This window comes from Halichoerus grypus, chromosome 2 (assembly GCF_964656455.1).
Source record: "Halichoerus grypus chromosome 2, mHalGry1.hap1.1, whole genome shotgun sequence".
Lineage (NCBI taxonomy): Eukaryota > Metazoa > Chordata > Mammalia > Carnivora > Phocidae > Halichoerus > Halichoerus grypus.
In genome coordinates this window covers 93,150,918-93,170,491 of record NC_135713.1, presented here as the reverse complement: position 1 = coordinate 93,170,491, position 19,574 = coordinate 93,150,918, and the positions used below count along the sequence as shown (strand labels likewise).

General features: G+C 43.4%; 1 protein-coding gene and 1 long non-coding RNA gene across 2 annotated transcripts in view; one reads left to right on the top strand and one right to left on the bottom strand.

The window, feature by feature from the left end:
- Positions 1 to 510: 510 nt before the first annotated feature.
- On the bottom strand, positions 511 to 6,396 carry LOC144381121 (uncharacterized). The gene is made up of 3 exons (XR_013445736.1): positions 6,161 to 6,396; positions 1,506 to 1,526; positions 511 to 1,022 (listed from the first exon to the last, which is right to left on the bottom strand). It is a non-coding gene; the product is annotated as an uncharacterized LOC144381121 (long non-coding RNA).
- A 14-nt stretch (positions 6,397 to 6,410) lies between these two features.
- JMY (junction mediating and regulatory protein, p53 cofactor) overlaps positions 6,411 to 19,574 on the top strand; it is a 97,408-nt gene continuing 84,244 nt past the window's right edge. The window contains exon 1 of the mRNA XM_078067143.1: positions 6,411 to 7,992. Coding sequence (XP_077923269.1) covers positions 6,952 to 7,992 — 1,041 coding nt within the window. The 5' untranslated portion in view covers positions 6,411 to 6,951. The remainder of the gene's footprint in view (positions 7,993 to 19,574) is intronic.

Sequence of the window (19,574 nt, the reverse complement as noted above, 5' to 3'; positions counted from 1 at the left end):
ATAGCCCTGATCACAGCTGCCCAGCCAGATGTAGTTTCTTTGTGAGGGTAGATAATATAGTCTCTGGTACGCAGTATGCAGCCATTGGGTTGGTGAATGTATACTCTTCTATCCTAGTCAGGAAAGAAGATCAGAGAGATTTTGCTCCAGGGCTGTTAACTTTCCCACCATCTGTCATAATGTAGCCTGAAGACATCTGGACCATCTGGACATATCACAGAATATCCTACTGATTCATTACATTGATGACATCATGATGATCTGGCAGATGAATAAGTAAGAGGGTACTAGTGTGCTGGAGAATTGGTAAGACACATGTACTCCAAAGGGAGGGAGACAGACTACAAAAATTCAGGTACTTGCCAACTTAGTAAAGTTTCTGCACATCCCATAGTCAAGTGAACGCCAGGGCACTCCCTTCAAAGTAAAGGGCAAATTGCTGTATCATGCAGCCACTATTACAGTGAAGGAAGTACAATGACTGTTAGGCCTTCTTTTTTTTCCTAGATCTTTTTTTTCCTAGATTTTATTTATTTATTTGAGAGAGAGAGAATAAGAGAGAAAGCACGAGAGGGGGTAGGGTCAGAAGGAGAAGCAGACTCCTGCTAAGTGAAGAGCCTGATGTGGGGCTTGATCCTGGGGCTCAGGATCATGACCTGAGCCAAAAGCAGACGTTAACCGACTGAGCCACCCAGGCGCCCCAACTGTTAGGCCTTCTTGAGCTTTGGAGAAAACAGTCCTAGCTGTAGAGCAAGTAGCCCTCCTGTTTAGAACAAATGATCTCAGCACACCCCATGGTATTTGAGATGTTAATGGTAGAAAAGGAGATGGTGTGAAGTTTACGACGAGTCCCAGGGGAAGAATCACAACCCAGGCTCCTAGGGTTATGGAGCAAGGTTACACCATCTGCAGCAGAGGGTTATGCACCTTTTGTAAAACAGCTCCTAGTTAGGTGCTCTGACAGAGCTGGAACACTTGACTTTGGGATACCAAGCAGCCACAAGTTTGGAACTGTCCACCATCTGTTGGGAATAAGTCGTAAAGTAAGATGGGTCCTGTAGCAATCCATCATAAGATGGACGTGGTACATCTGAGACTGAGTATGAGCAGGAAGAAATGACACTGCAAGGGGCATGAAGACTGGGTCTAAAACCTCATGGCATCTACTGTGTCCTATCATGGCATCCACTATTAGCAGTGTCCCTTCTGAGCTCATACCAGTGACCAAAGGGACCTCCCACTCAATCAGCTGAGGAAGGAGGAACTGCCCCCTCCCCCGACAGCTTGGTTTATGGATGGGTTGATTTGGTATTAGGTGAAAACCAAAAGTGGATGCTCTCTGCATTATATAACTTATTCAGTGTGGTTATGAAAAATAATGATGAGACAATTTGTGAAAGATAAATCTTCCCAATGTGCAGAGCTTCAGAAGATGCATCTGGTTGGTCATCCACTTCGTATGAAAGGGAAAGTGGCCTAAAGTCAAAACACATATGGGCTCTCACCAATGAGGAATGGTCTGGGTCCTGGAAGGAGAAAAATTCAAATATCAGAGATGAGGAAGTCTGGAAAAGAGACATGTAGACAGACATATGAGAGTGGGAACAAGGTGTGAAGATTGTTACATTGTATTTTTTTTTAAAGATTTATTTATTTGACAGAGAGAGACAGCGAGAGAGGGAACACAAGCAGGGGGAGCGGGAGAGGGAGAAGCAGGCTTCCCGCCGAGCAGGGGCTCGACCCCAGGACCCTGGGATCATGACATGAGCCAAAGGCAGTTGCTTAACGACTGAGCCACCCAGGTGCCCCGTGTTACATTGTATTTTATTTTATTTTCTTTTAGATTTTTTTTTTTTATTTATGTATTTGAGAGAGACACAGCGAGAGAGGGAACACAAGCGGGGGGAGTGGGAGAGGGAGAAGCAGGCTTCCTGCCCAGCAGGGAGCCCGATGCGGGGCTCGATCCCAGAACCCTGGGATCATGACCTGAGCCGAAGGCAGACGCTTAACGACTGAGCCACCCAGGTGCCCCTACATTGTATTTTAATACCCATCAGAAAGCGTCCACGTGGTCGGAACCAAATGACCAAGCAGACAAAGTAACGACTAGATAACATCCATTGGCATGATAAGGCAAACAGATGACATGATCACAGTGAAAGAAATGGAGGCTTTGCATTGGTCAAAAAAACATGACTTCCACTTATGAAAGCCAATCTAGTTATTGCCTGCTTTGAGTGATCAACCTACCAGCAACAGACACCAACACTGAGCCACCAGTATGGCACTATTCCTTAAGGAGACTAACTGGTGGGGCGCCTGGGTGGCTCAGTCATTACGCGTCCGCCTTCAGCTCAGGTCATGATCCCAGGGTCCTGGGATCGAGTCCCGCATTGGGCTCCGTGCTCGGCCGGGAGCCTGCTTCTCCCTCTCTCACTCCCCCTGCTTGTGTTCCCTCTCTCGCTGTCTCTGTCAAATAAATAAACAAAATCTTAAAAAAAAAAAAAAAAAAGGAGACTAACTGGTCACTTGGCAGCAAATGGACTACCTGGGACCATTTTCATCCTGGAAGAGGCAGCGGTTTTTCTCATGGGAATAGAAACTTAATCTGGGTATGGGTTTGCCTTTCCTGCCAGCATGATCAAGCCACTTACAGAATGCCTGATCTACAGACGTGAAACAATATAGTATCTAATCAGGGAACTCCTTTTACAGATCCACTGGTCATGTCATACACTGTGTCATCCAGAGCTGCTGGCTAAACAGAGTGGCATGGCGTGCTGAAGGTAGAGCTGTAGCAGCAGGCAACACCCTGTGAGGATGGGGGTATCATCCTCCAAAACATGCATAAGCACTGAATTACAGAACTTCATGTAGCACTATGGGGAAGAATACATGGGTCCAGGAACCAAGGAGTGGAAGCCTCACCACCATTTTGAATGACCAACTGAATTCTGTAAGGTGAGAGGTCCTGATCTTCAAAATGAAGTATGTTCTTGTCATCAGATAGCAAAGATCTCATTGAACTATAAGCTACAGCTGCCACTTGGACACTTTGGGCTCTTTGTGGCCAGAAAGTAGCAGGCAAGAAGAGCAATCACCACCTTGTCAGGGGTGATTAACACTGATCAGCGGGAGGAGGCAGGGCTGTTACATGGCGGGAGTGGGGAGGAATGTGCGTTGAACTCTGGTGACCCACTGGATGCCTCCTGGTACACTCTTGCCTAATTGTGACAAATGTAATGATGTAGTAATGGAGGCTATACACGGGTAAGGTCACCAGGAGTTCAGACTCCTCAGGAATGAGAGTTTGGGAAACACCACCACGTGAGCCACTAAGGTCAGCAGAGTGAGCGACTTTAGAACAGACCGTGGAGGAGAGAGATGATGAGTACCAGTTTTGGCCATGAGACTGACCACAGCAGTGGAGGCTACAGTTTGTCTCTTCACCTCCCTCTTCTAAATTTCCCCTCAGGAAGAGGGGCAGACCAGAGCCCTGGAGGAGCTGCTCCCCAAATATGTTATGAAGTGGATCTACGGAGTACACAAGGTAAACTGTGGCAGATGTGGAGATGTGGCAATCAGATCATCCTTTAAGAAAGGGCTTGCTCTGGGGTGCTTGGGTGGTACAGTCGGTTAAGTGTCTGACTCTTGGTTTTGGCTCAGATTGTGATCTCGGGGTCACGGGATCGAGCCCCACATCAGGCTCCACACTCAGTGGGGAGTCTCACTGAGATTCTCTCTCCTCTCCCTCTGTCCCTCCCACTCATGCTCTCTCTCTAAAATAAATAAATAAATCTTAAATTTAAAAAAAGATTCACTCCACATCTGCAAGGAATGTGGTTAGCTGAGTCTCCAGCTGTTTGTGTCTTCAGAGTCAACTTCAGGTTATCATCCTATGCGTTTCTCAGGGTGGTCCCCAGTCAATGACTGGGCAAGGCCTAATCATTTCTACTCAATGGGGGAACTTCTTTAAAGAAAAATCTTTGCTCTGGAGCTCCCTATTAGGATAGTCTGCCCAATCCTGCTTCTGCCCTTTTTCTTTTACAGGTGTTAACCCCTCATAAACTTTTGCATTTTGACTTCTTTTTAGTGTCTGCTTCTGAGAGAATCTAATTGGGACAGATGCATGCATTAGGCCCCTGAACTCCATTCATTCATTCCCTGTTCCCAGTCCTGGGATGTGTGACTAAGTAATCAGAACTGCTGTTTTCTCACGTGTAAAATTAAAGATTTACTCCTTTCACAAGTACATTATATGATTGTTGTGAGGATAAAATAAATATGTGCCGGAAAATCCTATGTAATTTGAAAACTCCTATGTAAATGGCTACAGTTTTTATTAAAGGCCTATAGAGTTAAAGCATTTCCCAGAGTACCTAACAATCCTCAATAGTTAAAAAAACATTCACAAATTTTCAAGTCTTTTCAAGCTGGTAAGGTGTATGTGGTTTTCTATGGTGTTACTTATTCCTAAGGACTAATTTTTACACTCAGAGATCTTGCTTGACAATCAGATACATACCTAGATAAAGAATTGTAGAGTACTAGAGTAACCTGCATGGGAATTTCGGTTTGTTTCTTTTCATTTCTAGGATAACAATTACTAAGACAGAGGAAATGAGAAACATTGAACAACCCTTGACAAAACAGCGGTCAGAGTCTTTGGGGAAAAATACTTAAAACCTGTGTGACCATGAAACAATTTTTTCTAGCATTATTGTGATAAGACATAATTTAGTATCTGTGGATAGATTTTGCAAGTTTTAATATATATGTAAGTAAAAATATTTCCTATAAATATATTCTTTTAGTGCTCATTCTTGGTATTCAAAGTTATCTATAATGTATTACAAGAAGACAGCTAGTGATCATGTCATCACTTTTTATCAGAAAAACTTTTAGCGGTAGCTTTTTAGCAGAAAAGACAGGTAAGTTTTCCATGATAAGATATCGTTTGCTTAGCTGGTGATACAGATTTCGAAAGTTGTATCTCTGATTTGCATTTGAGTGTTGGCACAAGTTCAGTTACAAGCTTTGAAAATTTGTGGTTCCACATAAAGAATTGTAAAAAAAAAAATTTAAAAACCTGTCTTTTTACCTTTTTGCTCATCCTGCCCAAAGTAATTTATTTTTTTTCTGGTCCAAGCAGATCTACAGTCTACAATGTCCATCTGAGCGACAGGGCAAAATTTTTGGCTGTTTATTCCGATGTCAGTGTACTCAAGTAAGTGTAGCTGACAATGCACCTTTAATCCAAATGGTTTTGCATAATTTGAGAAATATGGACAAAGGTAAAAGAATAGGGGCGCCTGGGTGTCTCAGCTGGTTAAGCGACTGCCTTTGGCTCAGGTCATGATCCCGGAGTCCCGCATCAGGCTCCCAAATCAGCAGGGAGTCTGCTTCTCCCTCTGACCCTCTCCTCTCTCATACTCCCTCTTTCTCTCTCAAATAAATAAATAAGTAAAATCTTAAAAAAAAAAAAACCCTAAAAGTAAAAGAATAATTCCCATTGTACTTTATTGTGGATGCAGAATACCTGCACTGTGAATTGGGAGCTAATAGGAAAGCGAATGCCAATAATAAAAACTAGATTATAGGGCAATTTAAAAAATGTGTTTCATCATAGTTCAATATAAATAACAGAATTCTTCAAATTTACATGATTTTTTTTCTATGTGCATTCTGGGATCTCCGATAATTGAATACAACTTCAAAAGGGCTTAAGCCAGTGACCTCAAAACGAAGTTCCCAGAACAGTACACAATGATGAAACCTGAAGCAATAAAGCGCCGCTGAACCGAAATGTAAACATTCATACTATTAGGACATGACTGAATTTTCACTTGATTTAATTTTGTTTTGGAGTCCTATTGGGCTGTCTTCGGACACCTCCCTTTCATATCTTAAATTGTGTCTCAAGGGTGTTAGAGAATTCAACAGTCTGGGACATCCCAATAACGTTTAGCACATAGTTCGTGTTATGTTACAGAGCACTTTCCCGAATATAGGCGTTACCTATACCGACTCCCCCCGGGCGAAAGGAGGCACATTTACATTTCAGGGTCCCTTTGATTGGCTGGAGTTGGAAAAATCTCAATTCCTACAGTTTTTTCCCCCAGGAGGCTCAGAGGCCATTTGTCCCGCAAAGCACACGTACCACGCTCACCGTCTTCTGAACCGGCAGCCTGCGGAGAGCCTGCCCAAGCCGCTGGGAAAGGAGGCTGCGCGGAAGGAAGGAGTCCGGCCCGCGGCCGCTCGCGGGCGGGGGACGCGGGACGGGGAGGGGCGGTGCCGGCGCGCGCGCGGGCGGGGTGTGCGCGCCGCCGCCGCCGCCGCCGCGTCACCAGCGTGCGGCACGTGCCCGTGTTTACGTCCCTCGTGGAGCAGCCTACGTCAGCAGCCAAATGGCAACATTGTGGCGATACTGAGGGTTACAGTTTAGGAGACGCGTCTATCCGTCAGGCCGGCTCCGGGCGGTCGGGAAGAGGAGGAGAAGGAGGAGGGGCGGGGAGATCGGCCTGGACGAGCGGCGGAGACGCACACATCGCCGGCCCCTACTGCCTAACCGGCCTGCCCGGCCCCGCGGGACCCGCTCCTCACCTTCCGAGAGCCGCAGACGCAGCACCGCGGCCTCGCGCTGGGGGCGGCCGGGACGGGCGCGAGGCGCTGCCGCAGCACTGGGCTTGTAAACAGATTCAGCCGCACGTGACCATGTGAACTACCTGCTCCGGGGACGCGTATTGTCTTTCCCGCGAGCCGCGCCACAAAGGAGCGCGGCGGGTTCAAGTGAGGAGGGCCGGGCGAGTAAGCGGGGAGAGCCGGCTGGCGCGCTAAGATGGCCGAAGGCGCTCAGCGAGGGTGAGCGGGGGGCGCGGTGCAGCCAGCCGGTGAGTCTTCGAGCGGGCAGGGCCAGCGGCGCCTCCCCCGCGGCCTGGCACCGGAGCAACCATGTCGTTCGCGCTGGAGGAGACGCTCGAGTCGGACTGGGTGGCCGTGCGGCCCCATGTGTTCGACGAGCGCGAGAAGCACAAGTTCGTCTTCATTGTGGCCTGGAACGAGATTGAGGGCAAGTTTGCCATAACCTGCCACAACCGGACGGCCCAGAGGCAGAGGAGCGGCTCCCGGGAGCAGGCGGGGGCACGAGGGGGCGCTGAGCCCGGAGCACCCGCGTCGGACGGGACCCGCGGGCCAGGCAGCCCAGCGGGCAAGAGCCGGCCCGAGGCCACTGCCTCTGCGACTCTGGGTAGGAGCCCGGGGCCCCGGAGGAGCCCGGCCTGGGGGGAGGGCGGCTCTCCGCGGAGCGCGCGCAGCCTTCGGGGGGACCCGCTGCTGCGGTGTCCCGCCGGCAAAGGGGCGGAGAGCCCCCTCAGGAGCCCAGTGCGGGCCAAGACCAGCCCGGTTCGAAGGAGATCTGAAGGCAAAGATGTGGCGGGGGCCGCTACAGCAGCAGCCCCGCCGGCGTCCAGGGAGGCCCCGGTGTCCTCCGTGCGAGTAGTGAGCACTTGTGGGGCGGTTTCCGAGGAGATAGAGGTGCTGGAAATGTTGAGGGAGGACGAGGTGGCCCCGGCGGCCCTGGCGCTCTCAGACACAGAGCAGCCGCCTTCCACTACCGAGCTGGAGTCCCCGGCCGAGGAGTGTAGCTGGGCCGGGCTCTTCTCCTTCCAGGATCTGCGTGCTGTGCACCAGCAGCTGTGTTCTGTGAACTCGCAGCTGGAACAGTGCCTGCCCGTATTCCCCGAGGAGCCCTCTGGCATGTGGACCGTGCTGTTCGGGGGCGCTCCAGAGATGACCGAGCAGGAGATCGACACTCTGTGTTACCAGCTCCAGGTCTACCTGGGCCATGGCCTGGACACCTGCGGCTGGAAGATCCTCTCCCAGGTACTTTTCACTGAGACCGACGATCCCGAGGAGTATTACGAAAGTCTTAGCGAGCTGCGGCAGAAGGGCTACGAAGAAGTGCTTCAGCGGGCCAGGAAGCGCATCCAGGAGGTAAGAACCTAGTCTGGGCTCCAGTCATTGCTTTTGGGTACTCACTGCCGGAGGCTGGAGCCTCAGTCCGGGCTGTGACAATTTGGGAGACTTTTTCTTCTGGACAGGAAAAGCGGAGGAAGATGGGTTCCTTACCAGTCAGCCCCTTAATTCCTTTCAATGGTGGGAGAACCGTGGCTTTTCTTAATTGGCCCTCTGAAGAAACTTTAAGTCTTTAGATTTCCTCTTCCCATTCATCAAATAGGTTCTGTATAATAAGTGGTGTGTTTACTACTCAGTGCTGCAAGTAAGATTAAAGCCACTCAGAAAAAAGGCGACCCAGCATTCGTTTCTCTTTTGCCTTTCCACCAATAACTTTCCAGATAATTAACCCTACTTTTCTGATGTCCTGTTCATTTACTTAAAATATATTTGTCGCAGGGAGTACAGTTGGTCTTTTTTTTTAATCTCCGTTTGTAGTTTGGCAACTTAGGCAAATTTTAAATTCATTTTCCTTCAAATGAGTAGACTGTCCAAATCAAAAAGCACCGTATGAATGTATTTTTTAAAGGCGTATGCATAATCTCGAGTCTTTATAGCTGGCTGATGTTTAACTCTTGTTTTAGGGAGAAAAAAAGGTCTTGGGCAGGAATGTTTATTATACTTTTGTACTTGTAAAAGTAGTACAAAGCATTTTCAAGCTACCTTACACTTAAAATTACAGGAAATAATGGAAGAGGTCTGCATGGGTATATATGAGGAGGAGGTCCATGGTTTGTAGGATAGATATAATTTGAGGTCATGCCTACCCAACAGCTTCTGCTGAAAGAACTGTACCAAAAAAAAAAGTATTTTAAAATATAGTTTAGTTTTTGGGTCACCTGGCTGGCTCAGTCAATAAACCCTGCAACTCTTGATCTTGGGGTTGTGGATTTGAGCCCCATGTTGGGTGTAGAGATTACTTAAAAAATCTTTAAAAATATATATATACTTTAGTTTTCCTAATGGGCACGAACAGATACTTCCTCAAAGCTATTATTTTTAGTATTAGTACCAGTTGAGGTTAGAGGTGGCGTCGGGAAATGCCCCTTTTTATGGTGTTTATATTCCTGACATTGTGTTGTCATCTGTTAACCTTGCCTGTGTTTATAAAAGACTCGAATCCTATTAAGGCTAGGAAGCTGGTACCTCCTTGTTTCTGCATGGAATCGCCTGTATTTTTCATTGCTAGATTTGGGGCATAAGGAATTTTTTTTTTCCTTACTTAACCCACAGTGCTCTCCTACAACTTCCTGAATCCAGGTTTTCACTCTTTCACTCTTAGTTTACTTTGTGCTAAGCATCACCCACCTGGTAATGCTATCCTAGAATCCTAGGGATGTTTTTATTTCCCTCTTTTCTTTTTATTTTTTTTTTTTAAGATTTTATTTATTTGATAGAGCGCTTGTGTTCATGCATGAGTGGGGGGGGGGAAGGACCGGGGGGAGAGGGAGAAGCAGACTCCCTACTGAGCAGGGAGCCCCTCACAGGCTCCCAGAACTCTGGGATCATGACCTGAGCGGAAGGCAGACGCTTAACCGACTGAGCCACCCAGGCGCCCCTAATTCCCTCTTTATCATCTACTTTTGGAATCTGTGTTCTACCTTAATTCTTTTTGGAATGAAGTGATAAATTTTAAATGGTCACATATATTCTTTTTAGAGTTTTGTTAATATTGACCTGTATTTCTTTTAAACGGTGTGGACAAAATTAATATTTCTTTCTCATACTTTCTTGTTAAACTTTGTATATATATATTTTAAGGTTTTTATTTATTAGCAAGAGAGTGCACACGAGCTGGCAGGCTGCGGGCAGAGGCAGAAGCAGACTCTGCTGAGCAGGGAGCCTGACCGGCCTCAATCCCAGGACCCCAGCTTAACCGACTGAGCCACCTAGGCGCCCATAAACTTTGTATTTCTTGTATCTCTAAATGACGTAGACTTGTTTAGTTTTAATTTTATTGGTACTCGAGAAAGTAATTTTGTCTGGTTTCATTCAAATAGGGTCAAAAATGAGAGTTGCCAAAAAATACAGTTAATTACAGTTTTCTGGAACTCTTTCATGGGGGTGGAGGGTTACAGTTTTAAAAGAATATCTTTTCCTAATTAAGGTTATATTGACCATGATGTTGCGTTCTCTTTAACAGAGAAATTTAAAGTTTTAAAGAGTATTTTGTGTTCTGGAAGGCAACTCAAATGAAGTTTATTATAAATTCATTGCACATTAAATATATAAATTTTTGGTGCTTCATTTAGTTGATTTGAACAGTATTTGAAAAATAATTACCATGACAACAAATAGACTCAGTTATAATGCTCACCCTGATATTTACTGGAAGTTTATATTGAAAGAAATGAAGCTCAGTAGGGAGATAGGGGTGTGATTAATTAGTGACTTCTGCTGTAGGCTTGATAACGGGAGTGTAAGAGGATGGCAGCCATGGTTTTTTTTTGTTTTTTCTTAGCTTCTTAAGATAGTTTGCAGTAACTTTCTTTAGGGAAAATATAGAAATTGTGTCATTTTTGTATTACTGATTTTGTTAAATTTAGTAATTACATCTAATTTAATGATTTTTTTGTTCCCAATTGTGTGGGAGTGGTTATAAAGGTGTTCAAGCCAGGTATATCTGGTAAATCAAACACATTCTTAGGTATAGGTTATTTAGAAAATTTAGACTTTTGGGGTTTTTTTTTTCCTTCTTTAATTTATCTGGATCTGTTTTCTGCTTTTTTTTCCTCCCAGTATTCCATTTCCTATCTATTTAAAGCCTTCAGCTTAAAGGCCACACCTGTTTTTGTTCAAAATGGTCAGTAAATTGTGGAAAGGAGGTGTTTTGTTTTGTTTTTAGTAGAACAGACTGTGCAAGTAGACTGTAAACTTCTCAAGGTCACTGGCCTTGACAGTATCTTGGAATTCTCTTTGCCATCCCTAGTTCAGGGTCACACATCTTGTGAGCACTCTTAATATTTGTGGACCAAGGACATAAGAGGTGTTCTTGTTCTTGTTGTTGTTGTTGCTTTTTAGTATTACAAGAATTCAAAGGATTTGGAAGAAGGGTCTTTTTGAGTTAAAGCTCTGGGTAAATAAAATTTTATATATTGTTAGATGTAAATTCCACATAAGGGACCATGCTGTTTAGAAACTGAGAGTAAAATCTTTTAAAACTGTAAATAACTTTCTAAATAAGAGGTCTTTATCTGGGGTTCGTGAATTCCCTCTAAATTGAGGGGAGCTATAGATGGACTTTAATGGGGTGCCATAAAGTAGCATGCTAAATTTTATATGATTTGCATTTTTGGAGAGAGGCTTTTATCAAATTCTTTAAGGTGTTCTTCAGAAAGAGCTTTAAAACCATAATTGTAAATCATTTGCTTTTTAAGCTTTGGGCATAACTTCTATTGGAGTTAAAGTTTTAGAATATACTTATGATTTAATATGGGGTTATAAGAAGTACTTCTATATCTTTGTGAAATATTGAAGAATAAAACACTAAGTTGTCTGCTAAACGTTTTTGTTAATGATTCACAAATTTGGTCAATTGACTGGAAATGATAGTTTGTGAGAAGCTATAATTTATATAATACTAATGAGAAATTTTTATTTAGTTTTAAAGATTTATTTATTCATTTTGAGAGAGGGAGGAGGGAGGGGCAGGAGAGAATCTTGCAAGCAGACCTTCTGCTGAGCCAGGAGCCTGACACGGGGCTGGATCCCACAACCCATGAGATAATGACCTGAGCTGAAACCAAGAGTCAGATGCTTAACTGACTGAGCCACCCAGGTGCCCCACTAATGAAACATTTTCAGATAACATAGGAATTGTAAGGTTGTGTGCTACTTAGGGCCTTAATCTTAAATGAAATTTGAAATTTATTACATGGTAGGCTTGTTTTTGACTTTTACAAGGGTTTGCTGTAAGGAGCGCTATTTATATAGAAGGTACCCAATCTGTGAATGAATCAAGTGCCAGCGAGGCCCCTTGGGATGGTTTCAGCAATAGTCTTAGTTGTTGGTCAGAGCTGAGGATCATATTATAGTGTATGTGCATGGGTGACCCATACCTTGGCTTACTTACCTTTGATGACCTGGATTTTGTAAATAGTGGTTTCTGTATAAGGACAACTATTGTTGAGATAGTTGTGGTCCTTTAGATAGTGAACCTTAACTATGATGGTAGGCTTGATTAGGATCTAAAATAGGGTTCTCTTTGGAGAAGAGATTATGTGTATGCAATTGCTCAGCTAACTTCTTCCCAGTTGATTTTAACTTACTGCTAGTAAAACAAAACAAAAGAGCAGCATGTGTTTTTGTAAGTAGCCATGTAAGGCATGCTATAGACAGAGCCTGCCTAGTGCTTGGAGTCAGAAAGACCTGGCTTCCAAATAGAACTCAACACTTCTGTGACCTGCTTAGTTAACCTTTTTAAAACAGGCAAATGGAGAAGATACTTAAAGGATATCTTAAGATTTAAGATCCTTTGTATCTTTTTTTTTTTAAGATTTTATTTATTTATTTGAGAGAGAGACAATGAGAGAGAATACATGAGAGGGGGGAGGGTTAGAGGGAGAAACAGACTCCCTGCTCAGCAGGGAGCCCGATGTGGGGCTCGATCCTGGGACTCCAGGATCATGACCTGAGCCGAAGGCAGTCGCCCAACCAACTGAGCCACCCAGGCGCCCCTCCTTTGTATCTTAAAATGACTCAGCTGTAAATAACTCCTGACTTCTGAGGTTATTTAACATAAGGGGCAGAGAGCTCTAGAAAGAATGCTTATCATCTCTCCAACCAATTATGACTTTTATAATTTTTCTGAAAAACTAAGATTATTTATAAAACCCTGGAGCCACACTGATATCCCAACCAATCCCAACCGTATATGTTAGAGAAATCATAGTCTTTTCGGAGCCCGAGGATGCTGGTCTTTCATTGGGATAGTGTGCCTTGACCCGTGATGAGGTATAAATAGTAGAAGCAGACTCAGGAAAGACGTAATGTAGTTGCATCTGAGAGAGCTGTTATGGCTGTGTATTCCCATAAAAATAGTGCACACAGAGTTAAGGAATAATGAAGCTAAGTGAATTTTGTAGGATTCTTGGAAGTTATGATGAAAGACTTGAAAGGCAGAGGCCATGAAAACAATGACATATATTAATCATTTTCTTCATTCCTGTGCCCAAATAAACTGGGCCATTTTTCACGTCACTGAAAAGAGAGAGAAGTATAGAAAAAAGATGAATAGATCCTTTTCGGTTAGTGCATCTATAGTGCAGAAACATGGAGGCTGGTGGCAGGATAGCAGCAGCCTTCGTCATAACTGCTTTACATGCTGCTTTCTCTGCTCGCTCTTTAACATCACATGATGCCCCATCCACCAGATGTTTCACAGACTTGAAATCAGGCATGTTTCCTCCTTGCTAAAACAAGGCCGACTTGGACAAACATTTGACCAATGTGAGTTGGGGGGAGGTAGAACGGAGAAGATGAGTGGGCAGTTTGGTTTGTTAAACGTAACAGTTGCTGTGTTTGAATTAGCAATCTTCACTCCCCAGATCTTCACCTGTAACTGTAATCAGTCTCTCACTGTTCTCCATTGCTGCTTTATTTGACCTTTCATTGACTGTGGAATATTGCTGGAAGTGGGAATTGAAAGCAAAAGGTAGCCTTCCCTTCCAATGATGGTTAAATGCCTATGTGCTTACTTTTTTGTAATGGAAAGTTTCCCGTGGCTCTTTTCACTCTTGAATAGGCCAGATGTGCTCCCCTTTAATCTGCCCAGTTCCCTCAGTTGTTGATGGGGAAAAATTTAAGTTGCAATGCTAAGAGAATGTAATGAAGACTAATAGTTCTTGGTGCTATTTGTTTTCTGATAGGGGTGATGAAGTTTATTTGGTCTTTCAAGCCTCTTGTAGTGGACTGTTAATACTAAGTAGCCTTAACACAGAGTAAGTTATTAAAGCTCCACAAAGGCAGAGAAGGATTCATTCGGCAAGAAGCTGGAAAATTTAATGAGTTTTCTTAAATATGGAAAATTGCCCTTTTATGTTTGTCCTTGGATTTTATTTTTTTATCTTTATTTTTTATTTTTTTAAAGATTTAAAGAGAGGGAGAGTGTGGGGGAAGGGCAGGGGGAGAGGAGGAGAATCCCAAGCCGACTCTGCTGAGCAACCAGGCTGGCTACGGGACTCCATCCCATGACTCCTGACGAGGACCCGAGCCAACCAACTGAGCCACCCAGGTGCCCCTGTGCTTGTCCTTGAATTTTAAATTTTATATGTTTATAATTGCATATGATAGACTCTTTTCATACTGTAGTGAAGGTTTTGTAGTATAGGCTGTGAAATAAAAATAGGCCTGATGGTCGGAGAATGGTTTTAAGGATAAATGTATGAAGTTCACTTAATGATGTGGGGTTTTTATTTTTAACTTTAGGGTTTGAGGGTGATGGCTAGAGGCTTAGTTTATTCAACAAATTATTAGTGCATTCAGGTAACATAAACATAGGGAGACTACAGTGATAAGCAAAAACGCTCATTTGCTCCAGAAGACGTTTTAAGATTTTATTTATTTATTTGACAGAGAGACAGCGAGAGAGGGAACACAAGCAGGGGGAGTGGGAGAGGGAGAAGCAGGCTTCCCGCTGAGCAGAAAGCTCGGATGTGGGGCTCGATCCCAGGACCCTGGGATCATGACCTGAGCCGAAGGCAGACGCTTAACGACTGAGCCACCCAGGCGCCCCTGCTCCAGAAGAAGTTTTAAATACAGTTGGTTATCAAATTGGCCTGCTGTTAGGAATTAGTTGAGGCAGGGTTTTTGTTTGTTTTTTGAGGCACGGTATTTTTTTTTTTCCCCAAGAAGCTCTACACTGTCTATGGTAAGTGCTTAGGGGAAGAAAATTTATTGAATGTGGCTCAGTAAAATCTATTTTTGTCCAATTCTGATACTAGTAGCTTGACCTCAAGGCTGTCACTTAAGGTCGTTGGTCCAAGGTAAGACTAAGGTTAGACGTTAAGGATCCCCAGGGTAGTTTACAGGCACAGTATGGCAAGTGTTGGAACCAGAGCCACTTGTTTTATGTGCTTGTATCCAGGTTTAGGTCTCCCTACTGTAAGCTGCTCAGACTGTTGAAGTTGCGGCACTTCTAATTTTGCTCGAGTTTTTTAAGGCTTTGAAAAAGCCCTAAATCATTTTTGGCTGCAGAGGGCATTAGAAGAGGGCAGAAGTGTTTCTTCCTGTACTTATATTTGTTTTCTTGTCCTCACTTTGTTCATTACTTGTTCTGAAGGTGTTTCCTCCCCTCTCATCCCCCCAGGCTTTGGTACATTTCCCTATGGTTTCTAGTATTAAAACTGCTTTTCCATTTGATAACTTGAAGTTACATTTACAAAGCAAATGTTTAGTTACTAAAATTATTTTTTTAAGCCTTTCTTCCTCTTCACCTTCCTATCTAGGTGAGTCTATCTTCTCTTTATTGACACCAGTGGGGCCATGACTAAGAGGGACCTGTGTGTAGTGAAATAGTCAAGGTTTTAAATTTTCAGTCATCAGAGTAACCTTTATTGAATGCTTCCTGTGGCTCTACCACTGTGCTGAAGTCTTTAAATTATCTCAATTAGCATGTAGATAGGAGTTAAGAGGTAGTTTTTGAGTTTTGGGTCTTGGCTCCTCTACCTGATAGCTTTGTGAATATGGGCCTACCTAATTGTCATATTTCCTTAGCTGCAACTTCTGTAAAGTGAGAGAATACTGCTGCCTTTAAAAATAGGTTTTATGTCAGTACCTAGAACAGTGCTGTGTACCCAGCAAACACTTGGTAAATGTGAACTCTTAATGTTAATCTTCATATCAAACTAAGAGGTAGGGATTTTACAGTAGAGGAAACAGGTTCAGAGAGATCAGATAAATTTGCATAAGATAACATATCTGGCATATAAGTGAACCAGACTCAAATCCAAGCCTAACTGAACCTATCCTGCTTTCTTAACCATTGGGCCATCTTCTTTCCTGTAGACAGGGAGAGAAGCTAACTGATATTGGCAAACTGAAATACTTGGTCAGTGTCTCATCACCGGACAAAATACTTTATTAATAGTGTCTGGCTGCTGATTGTTTTTGGAAAACCTTGATTATGTACGTATACGGTATTTACATATACTGTAATTAACAATGTTGTATGTAATTAGAGAACATGGTAATCCTAAAGGACACTCATTTAAATTTGTACATATATGATACATGAAGCTCTAATGTGAGACAGAATTTGAGAGAGAGAGAGAGAAAGAAGGAACAGGAGGGGCAGAGGGAGAGGGAGAAGCAGAATCCCCACTGAGCAGGGAGCCTGACTGCTGAGCAGGGAGCCTGACGTGAGGCTTGATCCTAGGATCCTGGGATCATGATCTGAGCCAAAGGCAGATGCTTAACTGACTGAGGCATCCAGGCACCCCTGCAAATGGCTTTTTTTCTGGAGATACTCCTAAACCTCTTTTCTAGTACAGCAGGGTGGATATACTGCAATACTTTTAGAATCAAGTAGCCATCTTGGAAAGCACAATGGAATAAATTGGTAAAGGGAGGATTACAGCACGTCACTGTTGTGTCACAGATCAGGGTTTTTGGAGGTAAAGTTTTTGAGTCTTCAAAAGTCATCGATTTTTGTCAGTTTTTCATGTAGTGTGTGAATACGTTGTTTTTAAAACTGGTGTTTCTGTGCATGTTTGGGTGTGTGCCCCTGGAGTCTTAAGATGTTAAGAGTTTTACTCTCCTTCTGCCCTGTGGTCATCTCTCATCCTAGAGTTCTAAGTCCAGGATTTCCAACTTTCAGTTGCATCTGGATGCTCTGCCGAACTTCTGTTCATTCCGTTTATCCAGAGTGCATCCTCCCACCTGCCATCCCTGACTTGGTGTGTGGATCTCTGTGGAGCAGTGCCTTTAATCCGAGTCTTTGCTATTTCCCTGAAAATGCCTCACTCCCTCAATTCCCAGAACTGTTACTCATTTCTTCCAAATCTGGTGTTTGTTGGTTTTAAGAAGCCATTGATTATGACACGTTTGATTTTAAGACAGGTGTTCTTCAGTGTAGAAAAAGAAACACTGTTATATGTACACATTGATTTGTAAATGCATACCAATTCAGAAATATTAAATATTGATTTTAGAACTAAAGAACTAAACACACACACAGAACAAAGTGTACTCTTCCATTGCTTACCGTTGTCCTGTAGACAGAGGCCAGATTCCTGGCATTCAAAGGCATCCATATTTTGGTTAGCCTGCAGTCTTAACTCTTTCTTCTCTACATGAACCTTTCATTATTGTAGCCAAGCTCATTTACCCATTATTTGCTGAACTCACAATAACCCATGTTCCACTATACAGGAGACCACCCTCTAATGTCTTCCTTTTTTTGTCTAACTACCCTTCTTTCCAGGGCCAGATTAAATGCCTCCTCACAGAAAGTCATTTCTGACCTCTGTCAGAGGAATTTCTCTTAGAAATCCAGAGATCAGAGAAGCCTTATGATACATATGGCTGATATCATCCACAACTGCTGCCCTGTGTTTTTCTCTTTGTGAACAATTCCTGCCTTTTAAAATGCATTATAGCTCCTAGGAGACAAAGATGGATTTTCTTTCTTTCTTTTTTTTTTTAAGATTATTTATTTACTTATTTGAAAGAGAGAGAATGAGAGAGAGAGAGAGTGCGTGAGCACATGGTGGGGGGGAGGGTCAGAGGGAGAAGCAGACTCCCTGCTGAGCAGGAAGCCGGATGCAGGACTCGATCCCAGGGCTCCAGGATCATGACCTGAGCCGAAGACAGTAGATTAACCAACTGAGCCACTCAGGCGCCCCCAAAGATGGATTTTCTTGCTACTGTTCTCTAATGCCTCAAATTCCCTAGTGCCTCTGGATACAGTTGGTGCTCAGTAGATAGGTGTTCTTTGATCTTCAAAAAGTTGGCTTCTTTACATGACATGTATGCATGTAGCTAACATTTTGATTAGAGGTATGTGTTTCCCCAGGAGTAAAATGAAATAAGATGTACCACTTCTCTATGGAGTAAAGAATCTAGAAATCAATGTTTAAAATTTCAGAATGAGTTATTACTGTCAGTAGCCCTTATACTTTGTAAAACTGGGTTTCAGCATTAAACAATATTAACAGATAATCAGTGATTAACATACAAAATAATATAGAAATGATACAACAGTTTTACAGAATAAGAATAGAATTGAGCAGTGTGCTTTGTGAATGTGGAAAATATGTTTGGCTTTAGTCTTTACTTTCAGTTGAAGAAACAGATTTGATAGACCTAAGGGAAGTTCCAAGGGCCACAGATTCTGTTTCATTGCTGGGTTAGGCCTCCCCCATCTGAGCACCCTAGTGCTAGTCCTGAGTCACTCCTTTTCACAAGCAGTTAATTACTTGAATGTCTTAACAATAACTTAATAGTGAAGATATTTGTAGATTTTATTACGTTGCTTCTTAAACATCTTTCTAAATACATAAAAAATATAAGGCATTCTGTCTTGGGTTTGACAGATTAGAGTAGGGAAGAACTACACACAGGAGAGTTTAGCTTCTAAATTTTATATCTACGGCTTTAAAAATTATTCCGTGATCTTCAAGGATAGTGGCAGTCCTATAATCCTGAAGTTAGAGAGGATTGAGCTTGAACTAACTTGAACTAATTCTGACTGGGAAGGTACAGGATGGGAACTCCAGAATGAAGCACAGAAGGTGTCTTCCTATCTCCTCCACTGGAATGATGACTGGCATAGAAACCAAGTTGAAGGGCGCCTGGGTGGCTCAGTTGGTTGAGCGACTGCCTTCGGCTCAGGTCATGATCCTGGAGTCCCTGGATCGAGTCCCACATCGGGCTCCCTGCTCGGCAGGGAGTCTGCTTCTCCCTCTGACCCTCCCCCCTGTCATGTGCTCTCTCTCTCATTCTCTCTCAAATAAATAAATAAAATCTTAAAAAAAAAAAAAAAAAAAAAAGAAACCAAGTTGAAGATGATTGGGGAAAAAGTGGTGCGTGCAGGGTTGTTGTTTTGTAGTTTTCTCTGTTGCAGTGATTATAGGGAGTCTTTAAAAAAAATTTTTTTTAATTTTTTTAATTTTTTATTTATTTGACAGAGAGAGACACAGCAAGAGAGGGAACACAAGCAGGGGGAGTGGGAGAGGGAGAAGTAGACTCCCTGCAGAGCAGGGAGCCCGACGCGGGGCTCGATCCCAGGACTCCGGGACCATGACCTGAGCCGAAGGCAGACACTCAACGACTGAGCCACCCAGGCACCCCTAAAAAAATTTTTTTTAACTGTTGTCACTGACTCCTTTAAGAACCCAATAGAAAGTCTCTCAGTCCTTGCCCTAGAAAAATTTTGCAAAAAGCAGAGTTTTGTTTCAGATAAGTGAGACCTCAGAGGTTAAGAGCCTATTTCTTATCACGATTAGATCAAGGGAGGCAAAAAAAAAAAAAAAAAAAGTATCCATTAGGGAAGTTTAGAAAGAAGGGAAAGAGAAGTGTTCTTATTAGGCTAATATGTTTAATTGATGCTTTATGCAATTGTG